We start from the raw sequence: 21,777 nt of genomic DNA, 5'->3' as shown, positions 1-21,777 counted from the left end.
CTGCTGTGACACTGTGGCTGGGACTGGCACCGCTCACCCAGGGGGACAACGATGCCAGGGAGACCCCCCGGAGCCAGCACCATAAGGGAAACTCCAGCCCTGCATGGCCACAGTGCTCCCAGCCCCTGGAATCACATCCATCCAATCCCACTGAGGGCACCAACAGCCGCCCCCACAATGAGCCCGACAGCCCCCGGCCCTGCCAGAGAGTGCCCCGGGCACAAAGGGAGACTGACCCCTGGGCAAGGGCCACTTGCTTCCCGGGTCACCTTGGCCTGGGGGCCTGTTTGGGAGCTGCTTTTCCATCTCCATCCAAATCAAACCAAGTCACCCCACCCAGGCACCTTTTCCAGGGCACTGCCCGGGCCAGCAGCATCGCCCAGAGGGACCACAAGGGCTCTGAGGATGGCCAGGATCCACAGTTTCTGTAAGATATCAAGCTACAACATGGCAATATCATTCCCTCCACTAACATTTATTCACACAAACATATTCCCATTTTCCTTGTCTGCATTTAATCACTAATCCCGTGATGGTGTCACTTGGGAGCCAAGTAGCCAAACCACTGCCAACTGACCCCAAATCCCTACAAACCTGACACTGCCCTAGTTCTTCCTGTTTCGTTCCCACAGGTACAGTGTCTCACTCAGCACATGGACTACTTTTGCCTCCCCCCTTCGTGACTTCAAACTCCCTCTGGCACGGGTTATAAGCTCCTGCTTTCCCAAAGTGCTTCCCACTGACAGATGGGGCTGACCCAGCAGTGAGCCATGCATGCTCCCCCTCTGCTCCCAGCACTTGCTCTGGGGCTTCTCCCCATTTCCCAGTGATTTGTGCTCACTGTCCAGGGGATCTACACTTGTTGCTTCAACCACAGGGCCGGTGGCAACTCCCTCCGGAGGCCTCGCTCCTGCCCCGCCCCCTGCTCTGGCTCTGGCTTGGATCCACCATCTCCAGTCCATGGTGCTGCCTTCCTGAGCAGGGCCTGGCCTGTGCACCCTGGAGGAGCTTTGTACCCACGGCCTTCTGGGGATTTCAGGCCCTCTTATCATTTGTTGAGTTGCCACTAAAGCCCAAGAACATACTCAGAGCCACTTCTCCAACGGGGGCTACCTTGGGCTGGCTTCCAGTAACTTCCTATTCCCAAATCCTAAAGGCACTCCTTCCTACCCTACTTCTGCCAGAGGCTACAACTGACACCATTACCACTGGCAGGATCCTTTAGTTCCCCCTCTCTGGCTCATATTGGCCACAGGTCCAGAGCCTGTTGAATTGCTCCCTGAGCTGGTTCCAACCCTCCCTGCTGCTCATTTCCCACTCAAACTCACAGATCTGTCCTGGGACTTCATGGCCCAGGCCAAGGATTGGTCCCAATCTTGTTGTCACCAAAAGCCAAACCAACCAATAAACTGCTGGGCTGCCACCTTGCTCTGGGGGTGACAGAGCCTGAAGTCTCCTGCCTAGTCCTGGGCAATACTTCCTGGGGAGCACAGCACCACTGAGTTCCTAAAAATATCACAGGTTGGGCAGGTGCTTGGATTTTGTCTGGATTAACTCCCCCCCTTCCTTTCCATGGGCTGCCCTACTCATTGTAATGGTGCTTGTACTCCCTGAACCAGTCCCTCACCCATCCAACCATCCCTTGTGCCCTCTCTGGCAAGGACAGTGGGTCCAGGTGTTCTGCCACGCTCCCAGGGCACAGGGGGGGACTGTGGAGCCACCCTCGAGGGGGGAAACGTGCCCTACCTGCCCTGCCCAGGGAAAGGGAACTGCCCCAGTGCTCCCCAGCACAAGGCACCCTTGGAAATGTCCACTGCAATGGGACACTCAGGGACAGCAACAAGCACTGCACGAGGCTGCTCTGGCACAGGACCAATTTTAGCCTCAGCTTTTCTCTGGACCACTTCACTTTGTTTGCCACCTCATCCTGCAGTCAGAACTTGCTGTCCTTGCAACCTTTCAGGGTGACCATAAATGACAGAGGCCTCTGCTCCAGCACCCACAAGGGCCTGATCCATCTGACAGGATCCATTTTTCCAGGGAATTCAAAGCTCCACCTGAGGACCAGGGTCTTTTCTCACCCATCCCTGTGCTGCAGCTTGGCCTCCATCTCACTGTGCTTTCAGTTCCCTCCATGGTTGAACACTGGCAGCCCTGGCCCTGGGCGGAGCTCGGCATCCTGATCCCATCCCTCCTGGCCCCCGGAACCGCTGACTCAGCAATGGGGGCCCTCCATTGCCAAGGGCACGGGCCCGTCGGGGCTCACGGGGGGAGCAGGAGGGCGAAGGCTCCAGCCCTGCTGCTACAACCTTCCACCACTACAGCCAACACAGGAGCCTCCCCAGCCCTGCCTCCCAAGGCATCCTCAACAAACCCAGCCCAGCTCCACAGGACAAACTGCTCCCTGTCTGCCCAGGCCAGTCTAATTCCAGAGGCTCCCAGATCATGCAGAAGAACTACTCAGGAGATCAGAGACTCCAATCCATCTCTTCCTAGCACAGGTTTGGCTGAGTTTGGCAAATAGGGAAACTGCGGAATTCCCCAGTTTGTTTTTCCCAGTTTAACCCCTGTCACACCAATCACCTTAACACTGCCAGTCCTTAATTCTCCCTCGACTGGGTTAAGGACTGAGGAAGTTGGACCTGTGTCTGACCAGGACATGTGCAAACCAAATGCTGGGGACTGGAACACACACCTGGCACTCCTGCAGCTCTCACAGTCACATTCCAGAGAAAACAGCCAATTGCACCCTCACTGCTCATTTCTTAATCCCAATCCCACACTTCTTTTGCAGTTGGAGCACCACTTTTAGAACCCAATTACAGCCCATTAGAGAGCTCCCTGTCTAGCAGGGACAGGGACCCCTGGGATACTCTCAGCAATGCCTGAATCCATGGCAGGGACCTTGCTTTGAGCTCCCCAGGGCCGGGCACCCCGAGGATCTCCCCGAATAATCCTTTCGGTGCGCGCTGGAGTCCTCGGGGTGCCCCAACCCGGGGGGCACCAACAGCACTGTCCCTCCAGGGGCCAATTTGGTCCCAAAATGCAGGGGGATCTTGCCTGTGTCCCAGACTGGTCTGGGGATCTGAGGCCCTTCCCGAGAAAATCTCGGTGCCGGCGTGAAGGGCCAGAGATCCCTTGGAGCCACGGGAGAGCAGGCACAGAGTCCCTCCTGGGGGGCAATTCTGCTGCCTGAAATCAGCTCTTCAAAGAAGCCTCTAAGATTCAGCTGGTGAGGTTTAGAAGCCAGGCATTCCTTGCTTACAACACCCTGCCATGATCCCAGCCCTCCAGGTGCCCTGGCAATCCGCTCCCAAAGGGCACACACAGGTATCTCCACTGCAGCTGATGGGAGGGGTCAGCATTACAGGAGGATTCATTTTCCTTCCCTGCATTCCTGTTCCACGTTCAGGACATTTTCCAACACTTACTACCATACACACCCACCCTTAGAAGGTTTCCAAGGGGCTTCACCGAGGGCCTTCCCAGGTCTGCTCTGTCTGGAGCCTTCAAAGCCCTCAGTGCCTGCCTGAGGAACCTCAACACAACTCACCTGCTTACAAAGGAACTTGGTGCTGCTTGGCTGCTGCCTCACTTCCCTTCTTCCTTCTTTCTTCACCTCCCTTGGTTAGTGCCTTTAAATCCCTTGGCTCAGCTCTGTGCAGTTTCCAGGCTCCATCCCACTGCAAAAAGGATTAGCTCTTGTTACATCTCAACACTCACATATCATTCCCACTTTTTTCCTGACACTTGGCCATTAGGCCAGTGTCTCATGATTTAAAGCAGAGTTTGACTCCTCAGTGACAACAACAGCTACAGCCCTGAATCCTAACACAGGCTGAGACACAAACACGGATGGGAACTCTGAAGGATCCACTTTGTTCTGCTCACCAATCAAAAGGAGCTTTCCAAATTCAGGAATAACAGACCCCAGGTCCTTTTTCTGCAACTTTAGTTGCTATAGGTGTGACCCACAAGACCTGCAAAGGCCCTTCCCACTTCACCTGCAGGGCTGGCAGTGCCACCACTGGACACGGCCCCAGTGGCTGGGCAGGAACGGAGGGGCTGGGGCGTCCAATCCATCGGCCCAGGCGGCACCAGGAGTTCCTTCAGTTCCTGAGGGGAGAGCCTCAAGCCAACAAAGGATTATGGAGATCATTTTAAACTTTAATAGGTATATCTCCTGGAATATGGGGACTTGGACAAGGTCTACTGGTGCAACAAGGACACACTCAAGGCTATCTATTAAAAGGATTTACCAGCACTCAAAAGCTGTCACTATCCTTCTTTCAGGGGCAACTCAGGAAACTCTGTTGGCCAAGAGCCTCCAGGAGGATTTCCAGCTTTTGGGGCTCTCTTTTAGCTATTTTTCCCATCACTGTAGTGGGGACTATCACCTGCCCTACAGGGGGAACAGCCCACAAAGTTCACTTGCAGGGATGCCATTAACTCAAAGTCCCTTGTCGGGGGGGTCACTGCACACCTTGTCCTTTGTTTGCCCTCCCCAAAAAAGATGCTTCCAACAGTTCTGAGAGATCTGGCAGATCCAGAGCTCTCCTCAGGGAATGCTTTAGCTGCTTAAAGGCTACCCTTGCACCATCTAGCCAAGGCAGCAAATGCTTACAGGCTGTTCTTAAAAGCTGGTATAACAGTCTTCCCACACATCCAGAGGGAGCAATCCAGAGTCCACCCCATCCTACCATTCCCAGGAAGGCAGTTCATGGGCTGTCTGGGGCTCAGGGAGAAGTCAGGTGGCTTCTCTTCTTCCTTTCCCCTTTCCAGATTTTCTCCTTCCAAAGGCAAAGGTTTCTTGGCTTTCCTTGCTCAAGGAGATGCTGCAAAGGCCATGTTTTAAATCCAATACTGGAAACTCCTTGAGATTGTCATTCCAGGTGGTTCTCTCAGGTCCTGCACTCATCAATCATCTTGGCCATTGGTTCCTTGGCAGGTTCTTGCATTCACGTCCTACAAGCAAACCAGGATGAGCCAATTTAGCTGTTACTGCAACCAATCCAAGCAGGAATTCTGATTTTGAAGGACACTGGGTTTGCTTTACCCATATAGATCCCACATCAGGGGTAATACCTACAGGTTCTGCCCTCTTCCACTCTCCTGGAACTCCACTGGCCCACACCACAGGAACAACTGCAGCTGCCACTTCAGTGGGGACCTTGCTGCTGACAGGAGTTATTCCCTGCACAACAAGAGCTGCTGCTTTGACACATTTAGTTTCAGCAATTACAGTTTCAATATCCCCAGTTTTTAATTTCATTTCTGCCTCAACTTTTCTACTCAATCTCTTCCTAGCACAGGTTTGGGCGAGTTTGGCAAACAGACAAACTTAGGAATTCCCCAATGTTTTCCCAGTTTAACCCCTGTCACACCAATCACCTTAACACTGCCAGCCCTTAACTCTCCCTCGATTGGGTTAAGGACTGAGGAACTTGGACCTGTGTCTGAGCAGGACATGTGCAAACCAAATGCTGGGGACTGGAACACACACCTGGCACTCCTGCAGCTCTTACCATTACATTCAAGAGAAAACAGCCAATTGGACCATCACTGCTCATTTCTTAATCCCAATCCCACACTTCCTTTGCAGTTGGAGCACCACTTTTAGAACCCAATTACAGCCCATTAGAGAGCTCCCTGTCTAGCAGGGACAGGGACCCCTGGGATACTCTCAGCAATGCCTGAATCCATGGCAGGGACCTTGCTTTGAGCTCCCCAGGGCCGGGCACCCCGAGGATCTCCCCGAATAATCCTTTCGGTGCGCGCTGGAGTCCTCGGGGTGCCCCAACCCGGGGGGCACCAACAGCACTGTCCCTCCAGGGGCCAATTTGGTCCCAAAATGCAGGGGGATCTTGCCTGTGTCCCAGACTGGTCCGGAGATCTGAGGCCCTTCCCGAGAAAATCTCGGTGCCGGCGTGAAGGGCCAGAGATCCCTTGGAGCCACGGGAGAGCAGGCACAGAGTCCCTCCTGGGGGGCAATTCTGCTGCCTGAAATCAGCTCTTCAAAGAAGCCTCTGACTCAGTTGGAGAGGTTTAGAAGCCAGGCAACCTTTCATTCCTATGCTCTTGAATCATTCCACCCCGCCAGGTGCCCTGGCAATCAGCTCCCAAAGGGCACACAGAGCTATCTCCACTGCAGCTGATATGGCAGCATTACAGGAGGATTCATTTTTGCTCTCTACATTCCTGTTCCACATTCAGGGCATTTTCCAATACTTACTACCAGACACACCTACCATTAGAAGGTTTCCAAGGGGCTTCACCGAGGGCCTTCGCAGCTCTGCTCTGTCTGGAGCCCTCAAAGTCCTCAGTGCCTGCCTTAGGAATTTCAAGATAACTCACCTGCTTACACAGGCACTTGGTGCTGCTTGGCTGCTGCCTCACTTCCCTTCTTCCTTCTTTCTCCACCTCCCTTGGTTGGTCCCTGTCACGATGAGGGAAGAAAGTGACACATTTAATATGAGAATCAGCAACCTTCGTTTATTGAGCATTGCTAACAGCTTAATATATGCTTTATAATTAGCTCATACATATTGCAAAAGCTAAGCTCATTATTGGCTCTGGCTTAAATGTTGATTCCCCCTCTTAGTCCTTTCTTATGTTGACACAGGTGGCTCTCAGTTGCCTTTGTTTTGCTAATCACAACAGCCTGTTTACCAACCAACTAGCAGGCACTAAGACACTGTAGCTTCCCTATCACAGATTTTCTCAGGGCCTAGGCAAGTCATGTTCTATAGCCAATTCCTTACAGGTCCCTTTAAATCCCTTGGCTCAGCTCTGTGCAGTTTCCAGGCTACATCCCACTGCAAAAAGGATTAGCTCTTGTTACATCTCAACACTCCCATATCATTCCCACTTTTTTCCTGACACTTGGCCATTAGACCAGTGTCTTATGATTTAAAGCAGAGTTTGACTTCCTCAGTGACAACAACAGCTACAGCCCTGAATCCTAACACAGGCTGAGACACAAACACGGATGGGAACTCTGAAGGATCCACTTTGTTCTGCTCACCAACCAAAAGGAGCTTTCCTAACTCAGGAATAACAGACCCCAGGTCCTTTTTCTGCAACTTTACCTGCTATAAATGTGACCCACAAGACCTGGAAAGGCCCTTCCCACTTCACCTGCAGGGCTGGCAGTGCCACCACTGGACACGGCCCCAGTGGCTGGGCAGGAACGGAGGGGCTGGGGCGTCCAATCCATCGGCCCAGGCGGCACCAGGAGTTCCTGCAGTTCCTGAGGGGAGAGCCTCAAGCCAACAAAGGGTTAGGGAGAGCATTTGAAACTTCAATATGTAGATCTCCTGGAAGATGGGGACTTTGATAAGGCCTACTGGGGCAACAAGGACACACTCAAGGCTACCTATTCAAAGGATCTACCAGCACTCAAAAGCTATCACTGTCCTTCTGTCAGGGGGAACTCACAGGAAACTCTCTTTGCCAAGAGCCTCCAGGAGCATTTCCAGCTTTCGTGGCTCTTTTTTAAGTATACCTCCCATCCCTGTAGCTGGGACTATCACCTGCCCTACAGGGGGAACAGCCCACAAAGTTCACTTGCAGGGATGCCATTAACACAAAGTCCCTTCTCAGGGGGTCACTGCACACCTTGGCCTTTGTTTGCCCTCCCCACCAAAGATGCTTCCAACAGTTTTGAGAGGTCTGGCAGACCCAGAGCTCTCCTCAGGGAAGGCTTCAGCTGCTTCGGCCCTTGCACCATCGAGCCAAGGCAGCAAATTCTTACAGGCAGTTGGAAAAGTTGCCATAACAGTCTTACCACACATCCCGAGGGAGCAATCCAGAGTCCAGCCCGTCCCACCATTCCCAGCAAGGCAGTTCATGGGCTGTCTGGGGCTCAGGGAGGAGTCAGGGGGCTTCTCTTCTTCCTTCCCGATTTCCAGATTTTCTCCTGCAAAAGCAAAGCTTTCTTGGCTTTCTTTGATCAAGGAGATGCAGCAAAGGCCCTCTTTTAAATCCAATACTGGAAAGTACTCCAGGTTGTCATTTCAGGGGGTTCTCTCAGGTCCTGCACTAATCAATCCCCTTGGCCATTGCTTTTCTTGGCAAGTTCTGGCATTCACCTTCTACAAGCAAACCAGGAGGAGCAAATTCAGCTGTTCCTGCAACCAATCCAATCTGGCACTCTGATTTTAAAGGATACTGGCTTGGCCTTACCCATAGAGATCCCACATCAGGGGTAATACCTACAGGTTCTGCCCTCTTCCACTCTCCTGCAGCTCCACTGGCCCACACCACAGGAACAACTGCAGCTGCCACTTCAGTGGGGGCCTTGCTGCTGACAGGAGTTATTCCCTGCACAACAAGAGCTGCTGCTTGGACACATTTAGTTCCAGCAATTACAGTTTCAATAGCCCCTGTTTTCCATTTCATTTCTGCCTCAAGTTTTCCAGTCCATCTCTTCCTAGCAGAGGTTTGGGTGAGTTTGGCAAAGAGACAAACTGAGGAACCACTCAGTGTTTTTCCAGTTTGACCCCTGTCACACCAATCACCTTAACAGTGCCAGTCCATAATTCTCCCTCTCTTGGGTTAAGGACTGAGGAAGTCGGACCTGTGTCTGAGCAGGACATGTGCAAACCAAATACTGGGGACTGGAACACACACCTGGCACTCCTGGAGCTCTTGTAATTGTATTCCAGAGAAAATAGCCAATTGTACCATCACTGCTCATTTCTTCTGTGCCACAGCAACATCATTCCAAGCCTCTCCCTGCCAACCCTCCGCTTCTCCCAGCAGCTCCAGGGGCACCAGAACCTGCCCTGAAGGCACAAAAGGCTCCTTTTGGGAGCACCACGACCCAGCTGTTCTGTAGCACTGGAATTCCATCTCCTGGACAAGCTGGGAGAAGCAGGGAAGACAACCAGGACCTTACAGGTAAATTGGGGGCACCTCTTCATCCAACAGCAGCTCCAGGAAAGGTACTGAGTCAACACCTCACCAAAGACACGGGAGAAGAAGTGCCAACACCTCGACAATCACTTCACTTTTCAACTGATAAAGCAACACTGAAGAAAAGCTTTTCAGACATTGGGAAGAGTCCATCCCACTTTAACCAGTGTGTGGGACTCGTTCCCAGCCTCCTGAGGTTCATTTCCCACCCCACTGGGGGCTGCAGTACAGCTGGTTCTACACACACACACAGGGAGCTGCTGCTCCTGCATTCCAGTCTCCTGGTTCCCCTTGCAACTGCTCCAGCTGTTTGCCCAGCTCTCCAGTGCCCCTTCCTTTGCCCACTGCACTTGTTCACAGCCCCAGGGCTCCCAGGGCCCCCCTGGGCTCTCCCCTGCCCTGACACTCAGGGCCCTTTCCCAGCCTGACTCCATCCAGCACTGACCCAGCTGCTGCACCTGCAATTCTCCTGCTCCTGCCCTCCCTCTGCCTGCAAAACACCCCTGCCAGCTCCTGCACCCCACCTCTTACCTCCCAGACAACAGGAGCTGCATCCTCCTGGATCCTCCAGCTGGATGCTGCTGGCTCTGGGCAGCTCCCACCCTTCAGCAGGGGATGCCAAAGGCAGCTCTGGGGACTGTCCCGAGGGCAGGGACACCCACTGTGGGTCACACCAACACTCAGCCATCTCAGGCCTGGGCTCTTCTGCCTGCAGGGCAACAAACAGCCAAGCAGGGACACTGGGACACTCCAAGGAAACAGGGACAACACACTCAGCAGCCTGGCACACCACAGCCCCCAAACCTGCCCAGGCTCCAGCTGCTGCACAGACCGGTGGCCACACAGGACCCAAACCCACCCCAGCACAGACAACCCTGGGGAGGTCAAGCTGCTCATTCCCAAACACAGCCAAACATCCAGTGCCACTGTCTGCCAGCCCCTGCCCCAGCAATCAATCATCTTTCCCATTTCCTTTCTCCACAGGTCCTTGTATTCACATTCTACTATGAAACCATCATCAGCAAATTTAGCTGTTACTAGAACCAATCCAGCTTGGCTTCCTAATTTTAAAGGATACTGGGTTTGCCTTACCAGTACAGACTCTGGCTTAGGGGTAATTCTTACAGGTTCTGTCCTTGTCCATTTTCTTGGAATTCAACTGGCCCACACCACAGGAACAACTGCAGCTGCCACTTCAGTGGGGACCTTGCTGCTGACAGGAGTTATTATCCCTCTGTAAACACCAAACTGCTTCAATACAAACAATCCAGTGGACACTACAACTCCTTGGCACTTTCAGTGTAACCAGTGCAAGTCAGTTGCTAAGTTACACAAGGTTTTCTTCCAAAGGTGTAATTAATTAAGATATCAAAAAACCAACAACTGTGACAGAAGAGATCCCCCCACGGTTCTGCTTTTAGGGAAAAAAACCCCGAACCCCCATCCCCAGTGCTGCAATAGCTCAGGCTCCCAAAAAGGCCCAGGGGCTGGGCTGGGGTTTTGGCTGCCCTGGAGCACAGGCAGGAACACGATGTCACCACCCCACGGGCACAGCTGAGAACCCAAAGAGCAGCCACACCAGCAGCTCCTGCCAGCCCTGCTGGGCTGGGCCTTGGGGAGGAAGGGCACTGGCCTTTCTTCCTGCCTAGGAGCAAAGAGCCTCCTTGCTGAGCACTTCTCCTGCCAAGGGCATCAGCTCAGATGGGAAGTTCATCAAGTGCAACTTCCTGGAACGAGAAACATTCCTGTTCCCTGGTCAATCTCTTTCCAACTGAACTCAGAAGTACGCACAAAACTTCAGGTGTTACCTAAAATTTCTTACAAGAACCTCTGAGACTCAAGTGGTGAGCTTTAGAAGCCAGGTAATCTTTGATTGCTATGCTCTTGAATCATTCCAGCCCACCAGGTGCCCTGGCAATCCGCTCCCAAAGGGCACACACAGGTGTCTCACTGCAGCTGATGGGAGGGGTCAGCATTACAGGAGGGCTCATTTTCCTTCCCTGCATTCCTGTTCCACATTCAGGACATTTCCCAACACTTATCACCATACACACCCACCCTTAGAAGGTTTCCAAGGGGCTTCACCGAGGGCCTTCCCAGGTCTGCTCTGGCTGGAGCCCTCCAAGTCCTCAGTGCCTGCCTGAGGAACCTCAACACAACTCACCTGCTTACACAGCAACTTGGTGCTGCTTGCCTGCTGCCTCACTTCCCTTCTTCCTTCTTTCTTCACCTCCCTTGCTTGGTCCCTTTCAATCCCTGGGCTCAGCTCTGTGCACTTTCCAGGCTCCATCCCACTGCAAAAAGGATTAGCTCTTGTTACATCTCAAAACTTAGACAGCATTCCCCCTTTTTGTTAACACTCAGCCATCAGGCCAGTGTCTCCTTACTTAAAGCAGAGTTTGACTCCTCAGTGACAACAACAGCTACAGCCCTGAATCCTAACACAGGCTGAGACACAAACACGGATGGGAACTCTGAAGGATCCACTTTGTTCTGCCCACCAATCAAAAGGAGCTTTCTGAACTCAAGAATAACAGACCCCAGGTCCTTTTTCTGCAACTTTACCTGCTATAAATGTGACCCACAAGACCTGCAAAGGCCCTTCCCACTTCACCTGCAGGGCTGGCAGTGCCACCACTGGACACGGCCCCAGTGGCTGGGCAGGAACGGAGGGGCTGGGGCGTCCAATCCATCGGCCCAGGCGGCACCAGGAGTTCCTGCAGTTCCTGAGGGGAGAGCCTCAAGCCAACAAAGGGTTAGGGAGAGCATTTGAAACTTCAATATGTAGATCTCCTGGAAGATGGGGACTTTGATAAGGCCTACTGGGGCAACAAGGACACACTCAAGGCTACCTATTCAAAGGATCTACCAGCACTCAAAAGCTATCACTGTCCTTCTGTCAGGGGGAACTCACAGGAAACTCTCTTTGCCAAGAGCCTCCAGGAGCATTTCCAGCTTTCGTGGCTCTTTTTTAAGTATACCTCCCATCCCTGTAGCTGGGACTATCACCTGCCCTACAGGGGGAACAGCCCACAAAGTTCACTTGCAGGGATGCCATTAACACAAAGTCCCTTCTCAGGGGGTCACTGCACACCTTGGCCTTTGTTTGCCCTCCCCACCAAAGATGCTTCCAACAGTTCTGAGAGGTCTGGCAGACCCAGAGCTCTCCTCAGGGAAGGCTTCAGCTGCTTCTGCCCTTGCACCATCTAGCCAAGGCAGCAAATTCTTACAGGCTGTTCTGAAAAGTTGCCATAACAGTCTTACCACACATCCCGAGGGAGCAATGCAGAGTCCAGCCCGTCCCACCATTCCCAGCAAGGCAGTTCATGGGCTGTCTGGGGCTCAGGGAGGAGTCAGGGGGCTTCTCTTCTTCCTGCCCGATTTCCAGATTTTCTCCTGCAAAAGCAAAGGTTTCTTGGCTTTCCTTGCTCAAGGAGATGCAGCAAAGGCCATCTTTTAAATCCAATACTGGAAACTGCTCCAGGTTGTCACTTACAGGGGTTCTCTCAGGTCCTGCACTAATCAATCCCCTTGGCCATTGCTTTTCTTGGCAGGTTCTTGCATTCACATCCTGCAAGCAAACCAGGAGGAGCAAATTCAGCTGTTCCTGCAACCAATCCAAGCAGGAATTCTGATTTTAAAGGATATTGGCTTGACCTTACCCATAGAGATCCCACATCAGGGGTAATACCTACAGGTTCTGCCCTCTTCCACTCTCCTGCAGCTCCACTGGCCCACACCACAGGAACAACTGCAGCTGCCACTTCAGTGGGGGCCTTGCTGCTGACAGGAGTTATTCCCTGCACAACAAGAGCTGCTGCTTGGACACATTTAGTTCCAGCAATTACAGTTTCAATAGCCCCTGTTTTCCATTTCATTTCTGCCTCAAGTTTTCCAGTCCATCTCTTCCTAGCAGAGGTTTGGGTGAGTTTGGCAAAGAGACAAACTGAGGAACCACTCAGTGTTTTTCCAGTTTGACCCCTGTCACACCAATCACCTTAACAGTGCCAGTCCATAATTCTCCCTCTCTTGGGTTAAGGACTGAGGAAGTCGGACCTGTGTCTGAGCAGGACATGTGCAAACCAAATACTGGGGACTGGAACACACACCTGGCACTCCTGGAGCTCTTGTAATTGTATTCCAGAGAAAATAGCCAATTGTACCATCACTGCTCATTTCTTCTGTGCCACAGCAACATCATTCCAAGCCTCTCCCTGCCAACCCTCCGCTTCTCCCAGCAGCTCCAGGGGCACCAGAACCTGCCCTGAAGGCACAAAAGGCTCCTTTTGGGAGCACCACGACCCAGCTGTTCTGTAGCACTGGAATTCCATCTCCTGGACAAGCTGGGAGAAGCAGGGAAGACAACCAGGACCTTACAGGTAAATTGGGGGCACCTCTTCATCCAACAGCAGCTCCAGGAAAGGTACTGAGTCAACACCTCACCAAAGACACGGGAGAAGAAGTGCCAACACCTCGACAATCACTTCACTTTTCAACTGATAAAGCAACACTGAAGAAAAGCTTTTCAGACATTGGGAAGAGTCCATCCCACTTTAACCAGTGTGTGGGACTCGTTCCCAGCCTCCTGAGGTTCATTTCCCACCCCACTGGGGGCTGCAGTACAGCTGGTTCTACACACACACACAGGGAGCTGCTGCTCCTGCATTCCAGTCTCCTGGTTCCCCTTGCAACTGCTCCAGCTGTTTGCCCAGCTCTCCAGTGCCCCTTCCTTTGCCCACTGCACTTGTTCACAGCCCCAGGGCTCCCAGGGCCCCCCTGGGCTCTCCCCTGCCCTGACACTCAGGGCCCTTTCCCAGCCTGACTCCATCCAGCACTGACCCAGCTGCTGCACCTGCAATTCTCCTGCTCCTGCCCTCCCTCTGCCTGCAAAACACCCCTGCCAGCTCCTGCACCCCACCTCTTACCTCCCAGACAACAGGAGCTGCATCCTCCTGGATCCTCCAGCTGGATGCTGCTGGCTCTGGGCAGCTCCCACCCTTCAGCAGGGGATGCCAAAGGCAGCTCTGGGGACTGTCCCAAGGGCAGGGACACCCACTCTGGGTCACACCAACACTCAGCCATCTCAGGCCTGGGCTCTTCTGCCTGCAGGGCAACAAACAGCCAAGCAGGGACACTGGGACACTCCAAGGAAACAGGGACAACACACTCAGCAGCCTGGCACACCACAGCCCCCAAACCTGCCCAGGCTCCAGCTGCTGCACAGACCGGTGGCCACACAGGACCCAAACCCACCCCAGCACAGACAACCCTGGGGAGGTCAAGCTGCTCATTCCCAAACACAGCCAAACATCCAGTGCCACTGTCTGCCAGCCCCTGCCCCAGCAATCAATCATCTTTCCCATTTCCTTTCTCCACAGGTCCTTGTATTCACATTCTACTATGAAACCATCATCAGCAAATTTAGCTGTTACTAGAACCAATCCAGCTTGGCTTCCTAATTTTAAAGGATACTGGGTTTGCCTTACCAGTACAGACTCTGGCTTAGGGGTAATTCTTACAGGTTCTGTCCTTGTCCATTTTCTTGGAATTCAACTGGCCCACACCACAGGAACAACTGCAGCTGCCACTTCAGTGGGGACCTTGCTGCTGACAGGAGTTATTATCCCTCTGTAAACACCAAACTGCTTCAATACAAACAATCCAGTGGACACTACAACTCCTTGGCACTTTCAGTGTAACCAGTGCAAGTCAGTTGCTAAGTTACACAAGGTTTTCTTCCAAAGGTGTAATTAATTAAGATATCAAAAAACCAACAACTGTGACAGAAGAGATCCCCCCACGGTTCTGCTTTTAGGGAAAAAAACCCCGAACCCCCATCCCCAGTGCTGCAATAGCTCAGGCTCCCAAAAAGGCCCAGGGGCTGGGCTGGGGTTTTGGCTGCCCTGGAGCACAGGCAGGAACACGATGTCACCACCCCACGGGCACAGCTGAGAACCCAAAGAGCAGCCACACCAGCAGCTCCTGCCAGCCCTGCTGGGCTGGGCCTTGGGGAGGAAGGGCACTGGCCTTTCTTCCTGCCTAGGAGCAAAGAGCCTCCTTGCTGAGCACTTCTCCTGCCAAGGGCATCAGCTCAGATGGGAAGTTCATCAAGTGCAACTTCCTGGAACGAGAAACATTCCTGTTCCCTGGTCAATCTCTTTCCAACTGAACTCAGAAGTACGCACAAAACTTCAGGTGTTACCTAAAATTTCTTACAAGAACCTCTGAGACTCAAGTGGTGAGCTTTAGAAGCCAGGTAATCTTTGATTGCTATGCTCTTGAATCATTCCAGCCCACCAGGTGCCCTGGCAATCCGCTCCCAAAGGGCACACACAGGTGTCTCACTGCAGCTGATGGGAGGGGTCAGCATTACAGGAGGGCTCATTTTCCTTCCCTGCATTCCTGTTCCACATTCAGGACATTTCCCAACACTTATCACCATACACACCCACCCTTAGAAGGTTTCCAAGGGGCTTCACCGAGGGCCTTCCCAGGTCTGCTCTGGCTGGAGCCCTCCAAGTCCTCAGTGCCTGCCTGAGGAACCTCAACACAACTCACCTGCTTACACAGCAACTTGGTGCTGCTTGCCTGCTGCCTCACTTCCCTTCTTCCTTCTTTCTTCACCTCCCTTGCTTGGTCCCTTTCAATCCCTGGGCTCAGCTCTGTGCACTTTCCAGGCTCCATCCCACTGCAAAAAGGATTAGCTCTTGTTACATCTCAAAACTTAGACAGCATTCCCCCTTTTTGTTAACACTCAGCCATCAGGCCAGTGTCTCCTTACTTAAAGCAGAGTTTGACTCCTCAGTGACAACAACAGCTACAGCCCTGAATCCTAACACAGGCTGAGACACAAACACGGATGGGAACTCTGAAGGATCCACTTTGTTCTGCCCACCAATCAAAAGGAGCTTTCTGAACTCAAGAATAACAGACCCCAGGTCCTTTTTCTGCAACTTTACCTGCTATAAATGTGACCCACAAGACCTGCAAAGGCCCTTCCCACTTCACCTGCAGGGCTGGCAGTGCCACCACTGGACACGGCCCCAGTGGCTGGGCAGGAACGGAGGGGCTGGGGCGTCCAATCCATCGGCCCAGGCGGCACCAGGAGTTCCTGCAGTTCCTGAGGGGAGAGCCTCAAGCCAACAAAGGGTTAGGGAGAGCATTTGAAACTTCAATATGTAGATCTCCTGGAAGATGGGGACTTTGATAAGGCCTACTGGGGCAACAAGGACACACTCAAGGCTACCTATTCAAAGGATCTACCAGCACTCAAAAGCTATCACTGTCCTTCTGTCAGGGGGAACTCACAGGAAACTCTCTTTGCCAAGAGCCTCCAGGAGCATTTCCAGCTTTCGTGGCTCTTTTTTAAGTATACCTCCCATCCCTGTAGCTGGGACTATCACCTGCCCTACAGGGGGAACAGCCCACAAAGTTCACTTGCAGGGATGCCATTAACACAAAGTCCCTTCTCAGGGGGTCACTGCACACCTTGGCCTTTGTTTGCCCTCCCCACCAAAGATGCTTCCAACAGTTCTGAGAGGTCTGGCAGACCCAGAGCTCTCCTCAGGGAAGGCTTCAGCTGCTTCTGCCCTTGCACCATCTAGCCAAGGCAGCAAATTCTTACAGGCTGTTCTGAAAAGTTGCCATAACAGTCTTACCACACATCCCGAGGGAGCAATGCAGAGTCCAGCCCGTCCCACCATTCCCAGCAAGGCAGTTCATGGGCTGTCTGGGGCTCAGGGAGGAGTCAGGGGGCTTCTCTTCTTCCTGCCCGATTTCCAGATTTTCTCCTGCAAAAGCAAAGGTTTCTTGGCTTTCCTTGCTCAAGGAGATGCAGCAAAGGCCATCTTTTAAATCCAATACTGGAAACTGCTCCAGGTTGTCACTTACAGGGGTTCTCTCAGGTCCTGCACTAATCAATCCCCTTGGCCATTGCTTTTCTTGGCAGGTTCTTGCATTCACATCCTGCAAGCAAACCAGGAGGAGCAAATTCAGCTGTTCCTGCAACCAATCCAAGCAGGAATTCTGATTTTAAAGGATATTGGCTTGACCTTACCCATAGAGATCCCACATCAGGGGTAATACCTACAGGTTCTGCCCTCTTCCACTCTCCTGCAGCTCCACTGGCCCACACCACAGGAACAACTGCAGCTGCCACTTCAGTGGGGGCCTTGCTGCTGACAGGAGTTATTCCCTGCACAACAAGAGCTGCTGCTTGGACACATTTAGTTCCAGCAATTACAGTTTCAATAGCCCCTGTTTTCCATTTCATTTCTGCCTCAAGTTTTCCAGTCCATCTCTTCCTAGCAGAGGTTTGGGTGAGTTTGGCAAAGAGACAAACTGAGGAACCACTCAGTGTTTTTCCAGTTTGACCCCTGTCACACCAATCACCTTAACAGTGCCAGTCCATAATTCTCCCTCTCTTGGGTTAAGGACTGAGGAAGTCGGACCTGTGTCTGAGCAGGACATGTGCAAACCAAATACTGGGGACTGGAACACACACCTGGCACTCCTGGAGCTCTTGTAATTGTATTCCAGAGAAAATAGCCAATTGTACCATCACTGCTCATTTCTTCTGTGCCACAGCAACATCATTCCAAGCCTCTCCCTGCCAACCCTCCGCTTCTCCCAGCAGCTCCAGGGGCACCAGAACCTGCCCTGAAGGCACAAAAGGCTCCTTTTGGGAGCACCACGACCCAGCTGTTCTGTAGCACTGGAATTCCATCTCCTGGACAAGCTGGGAGAAGCAGGGAAGACAACCAGGACCTTACAGGTAAATTGGGGGCACCTCTTCATCCAACAGCAGCTCCAGGAAAGGTACTGAGTCAACACCTCACCAAAGACACGGGAGAAGAAGTGCCAACACCTCGACAATCACTTCACTTTTCAACTGATAAAGCAACACTGAAGAAAAGCTTTTCAGACATTGGGAAGAGTCCATCCCACTTTAACCAGTGTGTGGGACTCGTTCCCAGCCTCCTGAGGTTCATTTCCCACCCCACTGGGGGCTGCAGTACAGCTGGTTCTACACACACACACAGGGAGCTGCTGCTCCTGCATTCCAGTCTCCTGGTTCCCCTTGCAACTGCTCCAGCTGTTTGCCCAGCTCTCCAGTGCCCCTTCCTTTGCCCACTGCACTTGTTCACAGCCCCAGGACTCCCAGGGCCCCCCTGGGCTCTCCCCTGCCCTGACACTCAGGGCCCTTTCCCAGCCTGACTCCATCCAGCACTGACCCAGCTGCTGCACCTGCAATTCTCCTGCTCCTGCCCTCCCTCTGCCTGCAAAACACCCCTGCCAGCTCCTGCACCCCACCTCTTACCTCCCAGACAACAGGAGCTGCATCCTCCTGGATCCTCCAGCTGGATGCTGCTGGCTCTGGGCAGCTCCCACCCTTCAGCAGGGGATGCCAAAGGCAGCTCTGGGGACTGTCCCGAGGGCAGGGACACCCACTGTGGGTCACACCAACACTCAGCCATCTCAGGCCTGGGCTCTTCTGCCTGCAGGGCAACAAACAGCCAAGCAGGGACACTGGGACACTCCAAGGAAACAGGGACAACACACTCAGCAGCCTGGCACACCACAGCCCCCAAACCTGCCCAGGCTCCAGCTGCTGCACAGATCGGTGGCCACACAGGACCCAAACCCACCCCAGCACAGACAACCCTGGGGAGGTCAAGCTGCTCATTCCCAAACACAGCCAAACATCCAGTGCCACTGTCTGCCAGCCCCTGCCCCAGCAATCAATCATCTTTCCCATTTCCTTTCTCCACAGGTCCTTGTATTCACATTCTACTATGAAACCATCATCAGCAAATTTAGCTGTTACTAGAACCAATCCAGCTTGGCTTCCTAATTTTAAAGGATACTGGGTTTGCCTTACCAGTACAGACTCTGGCTTAGGGGTAATTCTTACAGGTTCTGTCCTTGTCCATTTTCTTGGAATTCAACTGGCCCACACCACAGGAACAACTGCAGCTGCCACTTCAGTGGGGACCTTGCTGCTGACAGGAGTTATTATCCCTCTGTAAACACCAAACTGCTTCAATACAAACAATCCAGTGGACACTACAACTCCTTGGCACTTTCAGTGTAACCAGTGCAAGTCAGTTGCTAAGTTACACAAGGTTTTCTTCCAAAGGTGTAATTAATTAAGATATCAAAAAACCAACAACTGTGACAGAAGAGATCCCCCCACGGTTCTGCTTTTAGGGAAAAAAACCCCGAACCCCCATCCCCAGTGCTGCAATAGCTCAGGCTCCCAAAAAGGCCCAGGGGCTGGGCTGGGGTTTTGGCTGCCCTGGAGCACAGGCAGGAACACGATGTCACCACCCCACGGGCACAGCTGAGAACCCAAAGAGCAGCCACACCAGCAGCTCCTGCCAGCCCTGCTGGGCTGGGCCTTGGGGAGGAAGGGCACTGGCCTTTCTTCCTGCCTAGGAGCAAAGAGCCTCCTTGCTGAGCACTTCTCCTGCCAAGGGCATCAGCTCAGATGGGAAGTTCATCAAGTGCAACTTCCTGGAACGAGAAACATTCCTGTTCCCTGGTCAATCTCTTTCCAACTGAACTCAGAAGTACGCACAAAACTTCAGGTGTTACCTAAAATTTCTTACAAGAACCTCTGAGACTCAAGTGGTGAGCTTTAGAAGCCAGGTAATCTTTGATTGCTATGCTCTTGAATCATTCCAGCCCACCAGGTGCCCTGGCAATCCGCTCCCAAAGGGCACACACAGGTGTCTCACTGCAGCTGATGGGAGGGGTCAGCATTACAGGAGGGCTCATTTTCCTTCCCTGCATTCCTGTTCCACATTCAGGACATTTCCCAACACTTATCACCATACACACCCACCCTTAGAAGGTTTCCAAGGGGCTTCACCGAGGGCCTTCCCAGGTCTGCTCTGGCTGGAGCCCTCCAAGTCCTCAGTGCCTGCCTGAGGAACCTCAACACAACTCACCTGCTTACACAGCAACTTGGTGCTGCTTGCCTGCTGCCTCACTTCCCTTCTTCCTTCTTTCTTCACCTCCCTTGCTTGGTCCCTTTCAATCCCTGGGCTCAGCTCTGTGCACTTTCCAGGCTCCATCCCACTGCAAAAAGGATTAGCTCTTGTTACATCTCAAAACTTAGACAGCATTCCCCCTTTTTGTTAACACTCAGCCATCAGGCCAGTGTCTCCTTACTTAAAGCAGAGTTTGACTCCTCAGTGACAACAACAGCTACAGCCCTGAATCCTAACACAGGCTGAGACACAAACACGGATGGGAACTCTGAAGGATCCACTTTGTTCTGCCCACCAATCAAAAGGAGCTTTCTGAACTCAAGAATAACAGACCCCAGGTCCTTTTTCTGCAACTTTACCTGCTATAAATGTGACCCACAAGACCTGCAAAGGCCCTTCCCACTTCACCTGCAGGGCTGGCAGTGCCACCACTGGACACGGCCCCAGTGGCTGGGCAGGAACGGAGGGGCTGGGGCGTCCAATCCATCGGCCCAGGCGGCACCAGGAGTTCCTGCAGTTCCTGAGGGGAGAGCCTCAAGCCAACAAAGGGTTAGGGAGAGCATTTGAAACTTCAATATGTAGATCTCCTGGAAGATGGGGACTTTGATAAGGCCTACTGGGGCAACAAGGACACACTCAAGGCTACCTATTCAAAGGATCTACCAGCACTCAAAAGCTATCACTGTCCTTCTGTCAGGGGGAACTCAGCAAACTCTCTTTGCCAAGAGCCTCCAGGAGCATTTCCAGCTTTGGGGGCTCTTTTTTAACTGTTCTTCACATCACTGCAGCTGGAACTATCACCTGCCCTACAGGGGGAACAGCCCACAAAGTTCACTTGCAGGGATGCCATTAACACAAAGTCCCTTCTCAGGGGGTCACTGCACACCTTGGCCTTTGTTTGCCCTCCCCACCAAAGATGCTTCCAACAGTTCTGAGAGGTCTGGCAGACCCAGAGCTCTCCTCAGGGAAGGCTTCAGCTGCTTCGGCCCTTGCACCACCTAGCCAAGGCAGCAAATTCTTACAGGCAGTTGGAAAAGTTGCCATAACAGTCTTACCACACATCCCGAGGGAGCAATGCAGAGTCCAGCCCGTCCCACCATTCCCAGCAAGGCAGTTCATGGGTTGTCTGGGGCTCAGGGAGGAGTCAGGGGGCTTCTCTTCTTCCTGCCCGCTTGCCCCATTTTCTCCTGCAAAAGCAAAGCTTTCTTGGCTTTCCTTGCTCAAGGAAATGCAGCAAAGGTCATCTTTGCAATCTAATGTTGCAAACTACTCCAGGTTGTCATTTCAGGGGGTTCTCTCAGGTCCTGCACTAATCAATCCCCTTGGCCATTGCTTTTCTTGGCAAGTTCTGGCATTCACCTTCTACAAGCAAACCAGGAGGAGCAAATTCAGCTGTTCCTGCAACCAATCCAGTCTGGCACTCTGATTTTAAAGGATACTGGCTTGGCCTTACCCATAGAGATCCCACATCAGGGGTAATACCTACAGGTTCTGCCCTCTTCCACTCTCCTGCAGTTCCACTGGCCCACACCACAGGAACAACTGCAGCTGCCACTTCAGTGGGGGCCTTGCTGCTGACAGGAGTTATTCACTGCACAACAAGAGCTGCTGCTTGGACACATTTAGTTTCAGCAATTACAGTGTCAATAGACCCAGTTTTCAATTGCATTTCTGCCTCAAGTTTTCCAGTCCATCTCTTCCTAGCAGAGGTTTGGGTGAGTTTGGCCAACAGACCAACTGAGGAATTCCCCAATGTTTTCCCAGTTTGACCCCTCTCACACCAATCACCTTAACACTGCCAGTCCTTAATTCTCCCTCTCTTGTGTTAAGGACTGAGCAAGTTGGACCTGTGTCTGAGCAGGACATG

General features: G+C 52.7%; 1 protein-coding gene and 1 long non-coding RNA gene across 14 annotated transcripts; one reads left to right on the top strand and one right to left on the bottom strand.

Moving 5' to 3' along the window:
- Positions 1-469: 469 nt before the first annotated feature.
- On the bottom strand, positions 470-21,500 carry LOC127465180 (uncharacterized). Of its 13 annotated transcripts, XM_051775682.1 has the most exons (18): positions 21,397-21,500; positions 20,966-21,308; positions 20,270-20,430; positions 19,869-19,998; positions 18,236-18,452; positions 16,575-16,706; positions 15,925-16,036; positions 15,475-15,604; positions 13,842-14,058; positions 12,181-12,312; positions 11,531-11,642; positions 11,081-11,210; positions 9,448-9,664; positions 7,787-7,918; positions 7,138-7,249; positions 6,355-6,436; positions 5,090-5,194; positions 4,267-4,965 (listed from the first exon to the last, which is right to left on the bottom strand). In XM_051775682.1, exons 2-18 carry the CDS (start codon positions 21,008-21,010, stop codon positions 4,918-4,920), a joined length of 2,214 nt encoding a protein of 737 aa, XP_051631642.1. In that variant the 5' UTR covers positions 21,011-21,308; positions 21,397-21,500; the 3' UTR covers positions 4,267-4,917. The 13 variants fall into 13 exon arrangements, 11 of the variants coding, with proteins under 11 accessions (XP_051631651.1, XP_051631643.1, XP_051631645.1 ...); XM_051775683.1 differs by lacking the exons at positions 4,267-4,965; positions 5,090-5,194; positions 6,355-6,436 and adding an exon at positions 3,439-3,683 and having other exon boundaries at positions 7,089-7,262; XM_051775685.1 differs by lacking the exons at positions 4,267-4,965; positions 5,090-5,194; positions 6,355-6,436 and adding an exon at positions 3,439-3,683.
- LOC127465183 (uncharacterized) lies at positions 3,335-6,848 on the top strand. Its single transcript, XR_007901912.1, has 3 exons — positions 3,335-3,456; positions 6,258-6,432; positions 6,764-6,848. It is a non-coding gene; the product is annotated as an uncharacterized LOC127465183 (long non-coding RNA).
- Positions 21,501-21,777: the final 277 nt, after the last annotated feature.

Source organism: Manacus candei, unplaced genomic scaffold (assembly GCF_025592945.1).
Source record: "Manacus candei isolate 608988 ecotype Guabito, Panama unplaced genomic scaffold, ASM2559294v1 h1tg000332l, whole genome shotgun sequence".
NCBI lineage: Eukaryota > Metazoa > Chordata > Aves > Passeriformes > Pipridae > Manacus > Manacus candei.
Note: the sequence above shows the minus strand (reverse complement) of the source record. Positions and strands in the feature narration are given on the sequence as shown.